Raw genomic sequence first — 11,809 nt, forward strand, 5'->3', positions numbered from 1 at the left:
TTGCTTAAGGCTTGGTTTAGAAGATTTAATGAGGAACTAGCCATTTGGAAAACAAGAAAGAACAAAGGTCTACAACTTGCTACAATAGATTCTGAAATGATGTTTAGACAAATGGTAGAGGGAAGACTAAAAATTGAATTTGCTTATTATAGACTTGTGTTTCTGTGATGTGTGGATTATTAATGAGGTACTATGTTCAGTTCAAGATGATCAGCTTGTTGTGAAATTTTAAAGCAATTTTTTTATGAATATTAAATATTAAATTTTGATGATTTTTTTTGTATATAATGTGATTTCTGATATTAAACCAGAGATACATTCATACACTTGAATATTAGCATTTAGAGCTTAACTAATACAAATAAACATTGGTAACTAATGTAATAGGGAAACATACAGAAAACACATGCATATACCAGATACATTTGTAACTGTTTGATTGTGGTCTAAATAAAAAAATATCTTTGTGTGTATTTATAAGTGGTCCACTGGTCAGCTAGGCTGTGGTGTCTGAACCTGAGGGTCATTAAAATATCTTTGAAATGTGTTTGAAGTCTGATGGAGAGAACCAGAGAGTTGCTGTCATCCTCTTTGACAGTGTGGGGAAAACCTATGGCACCTTAGCACCCATATAAATTTATAATGTGAGGCCATGTCTATGGTTTCTATGCAAATGTCAAAAGGCTCAAAGGAATCGACCCAAACAATAAAGCCCAAACGATAGCACATTATCCTAAGCAGATGGCCAAAGCAGAAAATCAAATCTCTAATAATAGAACTACTATTACTGATAGGATGCACTATAAATACATACTGTATGCACAAAATAAAGACACAGGTCTGCTTGATCATTGTGCTGCCTCTTTGAACTGTGATAAGTGGGGCGTGGAAGAGAACCGGGAATGCAAGGCCAGTGAAGTTAATTATATGGAGGAGCTGTCCCATGGAGGAGCTCCTTATTTCCAGCATTAGCAGAGTTAGCGTAAGACCTACTCTTATCGATATCACATCTTATTTTTATAAAGATTCATTGGGGTTTTTCTTTGACAATGCCTTAGAATCATTTAACATTTGAAAAACATTTGAACGGTATTATGCAAATGTGTGGTTAAAAATAATTGTAACACCCTCTACCACATGTTGTGACGATATGACATAATACTCAGTGTTCATTTCCTTGTCACTGTCTCTTTAAGAGGACATTCTCGTTTATTCAGTAGAAAGATTTCTGACAGACTGCCATCTCTTGGTAGTTGCTGAAAGCAAACTAAAATGTCAGTAACAAACAGGGACCAGTCCGTGTCACTTCCACAAACAAAATTGGAAACATCACTGTTATGATGACATATTCACATCTCAAAAAAGTTTTGTTTTTAATAAACTTAGTTTTGGTAAATCACTGAAATGTAGGTGATGCCAAGCGAATAATATTATTATTATTTTTTTAGCTAGCTAGCAATGTCAGCTGCCATCTGTTTAGCTGTAACAATAAGTGCATTATTACTAGTGAAATAATGTTGATTAGTCTTATGTTAATGGCCAGGGACACTGCAGGTCAAATGGGGAAGTAACAAATTAAATAAAAACATACATGGTATTATTTAATAAAATAGGTGGCCAAAAATTAAAGATTAAGTGGATATTCTAAAAAATAATAATAATATATATATATATATATATACACACACACGGGTCAAAGACGAAAAAGTGTTTAAGCATAAAAAAAGTGTAATACTGCTTTAAACTGTTGTAGCCCCCCCCCCCCCCCCCCCCAAATGCAAAAAGTTTTCTGTTTTATTTAATTGCAATTTTGTTTTTCAGAGCAAAAAAATTATATCATACATTTTGCCCTGATTTACAGAAGACACCCAGTAAAATGTCATTCAGTGTAACAAGCTTGTCAGGCATATTTACAACAAAAATCTATTTATGACATATTACAAAACTAATTACTTGCACCCCAAATACTAATGAGTTGTAATTTTACATTTTTAACATTTGCCACTATCCTAGGGTTTGCCCATTTGTCAGTAAGAATTTTGTACTAATTTAAAACACAATAAAATTTAGTATGCTCCATTATTCATTTAGATATTTTAATATGTACACGTCAGAATAAGCATGTTGTTTGAATTTTTGTAACATTATTTCAACCAAATTTTGACATTTTATTCTCCAAAAACTTATTTAAAACCTTAAAAGTAAACATTTTACTTACATTTAATGTGCTTTCTATGGACACAAAATCACATTTGTTAATTTTTCTTGATGCGGACATCTTAACGTCTTTGACCCACATACATACAAGTCATTATTCAGCAAAAAAGGATGTACTGTGAACAAGCTTATAATAGCAACAACTGAATCAACACAAAAATATCAACTATAAGTAAGCTTACACTTATTCACTTCATCTGGTGTTCAAAAAATAAATCCAAATTAATCATGTCTGCAACAATCATTGGATGCAAAATTTACTTTTACATTTTGTTTGAACATAAATGTTGGCACATCCACCTTAAAATGATAAAAATCCACCCAGTGTTTTATTTATTTTTTTTTTTTTTAAGAGTATCATTTCATTAAAGAAACAATTTCTTATTTCCATAGTAATAATACAAATTATTAAAGGTACAGTTCACACACAAAAATGAAGTCATCATTTTATGTTGAATCAAACAAATATTTCTTGCTTAAGCTACTTTTTTGATGTCTGTTTGATGCTTTAAACAACAATGTGGGCAGCTGTGGCCTAATGGTTAGAGAATTAGATTACCCAAAGGTCGCCGATTCGAGTCTTGTGCTGGCAGGAGTTGTAGTTGGGAGGGAGTGAATGAACAGTGCTCTCTTCCACCCTCAATACACTTGAGCAAGGCACTGAACCCCCAGTTGCTCCCTGGTTGCTGGATTACTAAGAGTATTTACTATTTACTATTGACAGAAACAATATATTATTTATATATATGAGAATGGTTACAAGATACATAAATAATGAATTCACTTCATTAATACATACATGTGTGCACTTAGACACAAATGATTCAGTTAGTTAAGCTCAGTTATTTCGATAAACTCTGAAAGATTTCAGCAGTTATTGGTTAATCAGATATGTTTTTATTGCCATCCATCATGAACTCCTTCAAGTTAATTTCCACTAAATAAAAGGCACCCTTTACTTTCGCTGATGCAAGGTTAAAGACAAAGTGCTGAGATATTCTGCTTAGAAAAGGCATAAAATAATTGTGTCTTACCGAGGTTGTTACAGACTTTTGAGTTAGGCCAATTACAGTACATCAGCTCTGACACAAATCTTTTAACAGTTCTGAGTTATCTTATAAAATTTCTATTACAAAAATAGGCACTATGATTTTATAGCTCCTGTAAGAACCTCACACAGTGTTCAGTAATCAGTTGAGCAGCTCTTTGAACTGGTAACAGCTCTGATTAACCTGAAAAAAAAAAATAATAGAAAGATTAGCACAATTAACACTCTTCAACGGTTCAGAAAAGCAGATTTAAACTGGAGTCAAACATACTTTTCTTAAAGTCCGGGCGATTATTTCCATCACACAGTGATGACATTCTGCAATACAGACACATCAGGAAAACACAATGAAATAACATGAAATTACACTAAAATACAGCACAGCCCAACATGCAAAAAAAAAAAAAAGAAAAATAAAAAAAAGAAATGTAAGAAAACAGATAATGTGAAGAAGGGACCATTTACCTTTCTCGCCCCACAGCTCTCCATCTCCCTCCTCAGCTGAAATGCAAGAACTTGGCAGCAAAATGTTTTTTTTAACAAAATAAAAAGAACATTCACTTTTGCACATTTCAACAATTAAGACATTCAGCGGTAGAAACAAACATTCCGAAGCAACAATAAATACCAAATGTAGCTGTTCTATCACCGAACACACATTTGTGAACTGTGATTAAAATACAATTCAGAAGATGAATGCCTGTTAGTGCAGCTGTCAGTAACAGTCACAAAATATACTATAAAACTATACATTACAAAAAAAAACCCACATATTTGGCATTTTGTAGCTGCATCTGTCCACTGTGTCTTTCAGTGCACTTCTTACATGTTTAGTTCCTGAGAGTTTGATCAAGGATAACATTTACATCCACCCAAACAATCTGTTAGCAACTGGATCGATGGCTCAAATGGATGGCAGAACCTTCCTGTAAACACGTTAAACAATCCAAAAGAGCTTCTTCTCGCTGAAAGACAGATCAGATTGAAACGGGTAGTGTAGAACTGAAATGATCTTCTCAGTCGGACTCAGAAACATGCGTGTTGAATGAATGGTGTCTTTTGAACACCAGTGTGCTCATTTAGATCTTATGAACTGGTCAGTAAATAGACTGCAATAAACATTTACAAAAAAAAAAAAAAAAAGCTTTTTCAAAATGTCAGCTTTTTTTTGTTCTCAAGGCAAAAATGATTCTTGTGGCAGCTCGAGTGACCCATCACAGAGAATTTCAGAATTCATGTGAACCTTTTTTTCTCCTTTGTTCTCAGAAGATCGTCATCACAGTTTGTTAAACTTCTACTGTAGTGAATGGGAAAAATAATAATAGTAAATGATCCCATTTGCTCCACAATTTCTATGACTTCACTTCAAAGGAAAAGGACATTTTGCTTAAAAATGGTTTGGACTATAACTTCATGCCGCTGGTGTTGATGCAGATTACTGATTACTGTGATCTCCCAATAGCCACAGTCTGATCAGTAGTCTTCCCACTAACATCACTCATTTCAATATCATTTTGCTCCGGTAGAAAACGTTGTGCTACACCAGTCTCCTGAAAGAAAGAAAACAGAACCACAGAAGGTGAAACAAAAGATCAGGTTTGATGATCCAGTTCAACAAACACAAAAAATGTCTTCATACATCTGATATTTGCTCAATGTAAAGATCTATGTTCTTCATTTTTGAAGTTAAACTGCACAAGTGTGGTTCTCTCTTAAATAAGTTAATTAATATGTTATGAATGTATATCAATTATTCTGAATGCAAGTACATATTTTCACACACAAAACTTAAACAGATAAACATTATGGTATAATCTCACAGATGAGAGCTGTTGTAAAATCAGGGTTTTTTTGTGCTTGGTACTTTACCTCATCATGATTGTCCTTCACTGTGGTGCCTGTTTAAACAATAAAACAAAATCTTACTTCAGTCGTTTAAAATAAAAAGACACTTCAAATTTGTATAGATTATTTTTGTAACAAAACATCTCATATTTACATTCTGTAAGATTAGCTGTATGTAATACTTGCCTTCTTGTTTTGTTTTTTTACTTCTTTTGCGGCAATAGTAAACCACAACTGGTACTGCAACTAGGAGCAGAACAACAACAACAACAACAACAACAGCGCCAATAATAACTCGATCAATCTCAGTGGCATGTGTTCCTTCTCCAGCAGTTGAAGGTGGACCTGGATTTCAAACAGCCAAAGACACACGGTCATTATTATTAGACATCAACTGAAAATTGTGCTTTCAGTAATAAGTTGTTCGAAATAAAACCCAATGGATTTTAAAGCAACATCAGCTAAATATGTGGCTTTCACTGGAAGATTTACCTATAAACAAAAATGATTTTTTTCTTATAATTAACAATGGACTTCAAAATGTTTAAATTCATGAAGTGACAAATACCAATGTGACACTTTGATATGCATTTGAAGATGACAGATGATCAACAATGAAACCATTTGGTGAGATAATTTTAGATGATTTTTAAAAAATTGCTCAAGGGAAAAGGCACTTGGTTAATAAATGATACTCACTAGCAACAAGAAAAGTGAAGTTCCTAACGATGCTGAATCTGCTGCTGTTAATCAGTAGTTTATAAAGTCCAGAGTCAGTGTTTGTGATGTTCATGATGGTCAGAGATCCAGTCTGATGATCCAGCTTCAGTCTGTCTCTGAATCTCTCTTTACACTCATCATCTGAACAGATCTTACTCTGATCTCCAGTGATGGGAATGTCATTAAAATGCCACGTCATCACATCTTTTGGTTTTTTTATTACATCAGTATATAAAGTGACATTTCCTCCCTCCTTCATTTCATCTAGTTTAAGGGCAGAAACATCTGAAACAAACCAAAAGCTGCTTTTAGGAATTTTTAAGGGGTGAAGGAACATAACACGAGAACTGTGAATATGAAAGCGATAAGACATCCTTTCTGGACTTTCTTTCTGAAAAGTAACATTTATCCACATTTTGTGCTATTAAACACATTTTAGATCAAATATTCTATAGTTTGGATTCCTGGGCCCTGATTCTTACAGATTCTAAGAATCCTCTCAGAGAGCTCCTAATTTAAACATTTCTTAGCTTAAAAGTGATTCAGACGTGATCTGAGAGCAACACTGAGCGAGGAAAGTCAAAGACTTTTATCTTAGTGAGGAGGCGGGGCTGAACCTGTTCCTGGCTATGACATGGTCTTTTGAAGACTGTGATTGGCTGGTTGTCCAAGAAGAAAATAAAAGAGCACTTTTAAGAGTAGGGTCTATTAGAAGCTTTCACTTTACTGAAATTACAGGGGTAATTCTTCCTGTTTTACCATACTCTCTCTCACTCACGCACACATTATAAATTTATATATAATCTTTTTTTTTTTTAATATGCTGTCATACTTGTCATATTTTATAGAAAATGAACAGCAACACATGGTTCTGAAAGTGCTTTAATTCTTGTGTGCGATCTCTTTGTTTATAGGTGACAGACCCAGATCATCACTGCTGCTAGGGATGGGCGATATATCGAACGATATGATCATGCGCATCTAATCAGTAAAGCTGCTTCCGTGATCACCGCTAAAATCTCCATCACCTGCTTATAATTGGAGTGGCATTTAATAGACAGAGCCGTAGATCGCTGACAAGCCGCGCCATATCGCGTTCATTATCGCAGATGAATCGCCTTCGATAATGAACGCGATATGGCGTGGCTTGTCAGCGATCTACGGCTCTGTCTATCAGAGTTGGGACTTTCAAGTCACAAGCAAGTCTTCAAGTCATATTCAAGTCCTCAAAGGGTTAAAGCTAAAGAGATAATTAAGTGACTAATTAAATGATGATTGTGCATTAGTGATGAACATCTGCTGTTAACAATCAACATCACTGAAGTAAAGAAAAACACAAGAACTACAACTGAATTTAGCCACAGCCTTCAACTGAAAAAAAAAGTAAAAGAAAAAAAAAACACTATGCCACCATAATTGTGGTCAAGGTTTGCTTTAAGTAGTGTCTTGACCCTTTTACTAATTCAAACCAATTTGATTCAAAACAATTGCAATATTGTTTTCGCAACAAACATATATGCATTGCTGAGTCGAACCTTGCAGTAACAGATGATTTTATGCTTTGTCTGCTTATAACTCATGATGACTGAACATCATGAAATTGTGTTTATCTTTGGATAGTAGACTGACACTCAGCTATTACTGAACTGAAGTAAAAAAAGAATCACAATGCTTCAATGTTGAAAGACACAAAAGGAGACAATCAGTTCAGGTTTTTAGACAAACACACTTATCACACGATCCTCAACAGTGGTGACAGTTTTTCATACTGCAGTGCATGACGGGAGTTTTTACTAAGATTTTACCCAGCATGCAACATTGTGTTTATTGTCACCACTGTTGAGAGTCATATGCTGGTTCTTGATGTCTGTGTGTGTCTACAGAATACAGTTTTTCTAATTTTGTATGCATTTAGTAGATTTAAAATTCACTTAATTTTTTTTTCTATAGTGTAGTTTTACTGGGTTGATTATGCCAAACTTAAATAGAGCTAATGTTAATTTCATTGTAATCTGACCACCTATCACATACAGATTAATGTCTTCTCTCTGCTTTACAGCACCTCATGCAATGCTACATAAAGTGATCTAACATGACAGTCAAGGTTCAAGAGCCCCACTAAAGCAAACACTGATCTCCATTATGGTTGCATCACTTTAACCAATAAAACATCAACATCTGATCCTCTGTAATTCTCAAGAACATCAGGTGTTCATCATTAATGCACAATCATCACTTAATCACTTAATTATCTCATTAACTTTAACCCTTTGAGGACTTGGGATATGACTTGAAGACTTGCTTGTGACTTGAAAGTCCTAACTCTGGTAAAAGCTGAATGTCAGTCAACAATCCAAAGAAGACTATCTCACGATGTCTAAGTCAACATGAGTTATAAGCAGAAAAAGCATAAGACCATCTGTTACTACAAGGTTTGATTCAGCAATGCATACATGTTTGTTGCGAAAACAATATTGAAATTGTTTTGAATCAAATTGCTTTGAATTAGTAAAAGGGTCAAGACACTACCTAAAGCTAACCCTGACCACAATTATGGTGGCATAGTGTTTTTTTTTTTTTTTTTTTTTTCCAGTTGAAGGCTGTGGCTAAATTCAGTTGTAGTTCTTGTGTTTCGCTTTACTTCAGTGATGTTGATTGTTAACAGCAGAAGTTCATCACTAATGTACAATCATCATTTAATTAGTCACTTAATTATCTTATTAACTTTAACCCTTTGAGGACTTGGATATGACTTGAAGACTTGCTTGTGACTTGAAAGTCCCACCTCTGCTGTCTATTAAATGCCACTCCAATTATGTGATGGCGATTTTAGCGGTGATCACGGAAGCAGCTTTACTGATTAGATGCGCATGATCATATCGTTCGATATATCGCCCAGCCCTAACTGCTGCACAGTTGTATTTTTCCAGTTGCCAAAAATGTTAATGTTGTTAATGCTGTGATTTACTTCCATTTCTGGTGCGATGACATTTCTGCACGGTGTCAGAGATGTTGAGGTGTTTCTAATAAGATCTGTCACAAACATGATCCCTACACGATCTAATGTGTAGCGTGATTACTTTCATTCTTAGAGGATCCACCCACATTTCTTAGAATTTTCTGAGAATTTTTTTACTAGGAGCAACTCTTAGCACTAAGATTTTTCATTAACCTCTAACAGGCCCTGATTAACCATATGAAAACATGAATATGAATGACTAAACAAATGAAGACTCGTTTTTAAACATAATGACTCACCATGGATGCCAAAATGGAAGGCTGTGTCACCCTCGCCACTGTTTTTACTGCTGATGATTAGTTCATAAAGTCCAGAGTCATTGGTTGTGATGTTCATGATGGTCAGAGATCCAGTCTGATGATCCAGCTTCAGTCTGTCTCTGAATCTCTCAGTACCTTTATTACACTGAACATCTGTACAGATCTTACTGAGATCTCCACTGATCTGAGCGATGCGAGTGTCATTGAAATACCATCTTATTCTGCCTTCTTGGTTTGTTTTAACATCAGTGTGGAAAGTAACAGAATCTCTCTCCATCAAAAGTACTGACACTCCATCTTTACCATCACTGAAAAAAACTGAAAAAGACACAAACGGTTCATTAGGTTTTATAATAAACAGTTTTGCCAATAATAAACAATATTGCTTATAAAAGTTTTATTATGTACTTGTTATTTGTTCTATTTTCCACCAGATTAAGGTACAATGTCATGTTTTCTACAAAATACCGTTTTTTTTTACTCCTACCATTTAAGTCTCCTCCATAAATAACATGTTTTCATTTATATTTTTACTCATTTGGCAGAAGTGTCCACTGCTATCACTTTCACAAAACCATTATTACCTTTTAATATAATTACAAGAATAACCAACATGGCAAGAGATAAGTCACCCATGGTTTTTTATTGGCATACACAATTCCTAAAGATGATTTAGAAATGACAGAATTAGAAAATTTCTATGGAAATGTTGGTGATGTGCGGTATGCAGTGTGCATAGAGTTTTAATATTTCATTTGCATTGTAACTTTAACACAATACACAATACAGTGTGTGTTTGTGTGTGTGGGGGGGGGGGGAGTTGCAGAGGTAATGATTTTTTGTTATTTTAATCATTTAATCATGTATTTGTTTTACATTGCCCCTCAAATCGTGTGATTTAATGTAGAAAACTTGATTTACTACATAAAACTCACATTGAACGGTAACACTGAAGATCTTATCACTGTTTTTTCCATTGATGACAAGATGATAAACTCCAGCATCTGTGGTTGTGATGTTCATGATGGTCAGAGATCCAGTCTGATCTCTTTTGTACTGTCCTTACCATTTATTAGATAACAGATATTTGCAAATAGTTCTCAAGACAAAATAACATAACACAAAGGAATAGTTAGAAAATAGAATGGAAAGGTTTCCAAGCCTGATACTTAATAATGTTGTTGTCTGGATAATCAATGGAGATTGATTTGTAATAGTTGCTCATAAAAAGCCCACTGTTTGTCTTATGTAGAGGTTGACCTTCTTGAGCACCAGTCTATGCATTCTTTCAATCAGTGGCATCAGTGTGATCCCTCTTTTTTAATTACATTTTGCATTTTTGCAAAGGATTTTGTGAATTTCTGATCTCTATCCCTATCTGTACATTCACGCAGTCAACAATTTTCGAATTCAACTTCATAATGAATATTAGCCTTTCTAAATATTATTGTTGAACATTTTTTTGTGTGTGTTCTACCATGGCCCAAATTACAATGAGGTGCTTTTCTACAGAATGTTGTTTTAAGTCCTACTATTTTAATCTCCCACGAAAATAATGTTTAAATTTAGATGTATTCGTTTTAAATAAGCTTTGATCTAAAATCGACTGACATTGCATTCAAAAACATTTACTCGCGCTATGCCAGAATCCTTTTTTTCTTTCAAGTTTTTAAACCAAATCACATGACCTAAGCATTCGCAGGGACCTTTTCTGTTCTATAGACTGTTTCAAAGGCAACAATATCCTATTATAACCTATTTATTTTCGATCACGCCAACGGAAACCGGGCCTAGTCCTAGTCTAGAGTTTATCAAATAAATGACACGCATAGTCAAGCAAAAGCACACTCCAAAATACAAAATGTAGCCTATTTCTGTCAAATAAACAACTACAAGAGGCTACATCTGACAGCTTTTGTCCCACAGAGCACGCTGCCTATGTGTGAGAATGTTTTGACTGAAACGTGATTCATTTAAGCTTTCAAGCTTTGTCAGATAACGTTACCGATAGTGAAACACCGTAGTATACACAAATGACTTACCGTGGTAGAGTAAACAGCACCACAATAAGCGCAAAATGAAGCGACTAATCATTTTTACACAGATTTTTATATGAAAAAGCGATATGTTATTCCGGTTCTTTAATGGTGCTTCTATCCCGGTGTTGCTGTTCCCGTGAATTCACTTCCTATTTCCTCCTTCACGGAGCCTGCACAACTTCGCAGGTTGCCAAATCCATGGTTTTCCCGCGGTAGTTTAGTAGCAATTGGGCGTTAAAACCATATATTTAAACAATGGTAGGCTACATCACAATAAAAATAAATGAATCACTTTTTAAAAATACAATAGCTAATACAGTACAACAGAAATGTAATATTTAAACCATAAAAATAAAATACAGAATCTTAGAAACAAACAAACAACAAATTAAGTCAATACAATTTGCAATTTTGAAAACCAAGCAAAAACTATTTACAAATTCTTCTTATAGGTCTACTGACAGTTAATGCACAAGGGGCAATTCTATTCTTTATTCACTGGTGGGTTGCCAACTACTGGTGATACCACCTGTCACATCATTCACAGTTCTATGTATGTGAAGTAGTCAAGATGTAATCGTTCCTGAACCTGTTTTGTTTTGCCTTGTTGGCCTTTTCCGTTTATTTAAGTTATAGCCTTTATTTGGACCCAGACCTTGTT

The 11,809-nt window shown here is 34.5% G+C and overlaps 1 protein-coding gene across 1 annotated transcript; it reads right to left on the reverse strand.

Moving 5' to 3' along the window:
• Positions 1-4,281: 4,281 nt before the first annotated feature.
• On the reverse strand, positions 4,282-10,149 carry LOC132160280 (uncharacterized). The gene is made up of 5 exons (XM_059570027.1): positions 10,045-10,149; positions 9,089-9,427; positions 5,810-6,115; positions 5,135-5,455; positions 4,282-4,815 (listed from the first exon to the last, which is right to left on the reverse strand). Exons 1-4 carry the CDS (start codon positions 10,130-10,132, stop codon positions 5,193-5,195), a joined length of 996 nt encoding a protein of 331 aa, XP_059426010.1. The 5' UTR covers positions 10,133-10,149; the 3' UTR covers positions 4,282-4,815; positions 5,135-5,192.
• Between the last annotated feature and the right edge of the window lie 1,660 nt (positions 10,150-11,809).

This window comes from Carassius carassius, chromosome 16 (genome assembly GCF_963082965.1).
Source record: "Carassius carassius chromosome 16, fCarCar2.1, whole genome shotgun sequence".
NCBI lineage: Eukaryota > Metazoa > Chordata > Actinopteri > Cypriniformes > Cyprinidae > Carassius > Carassius carassius.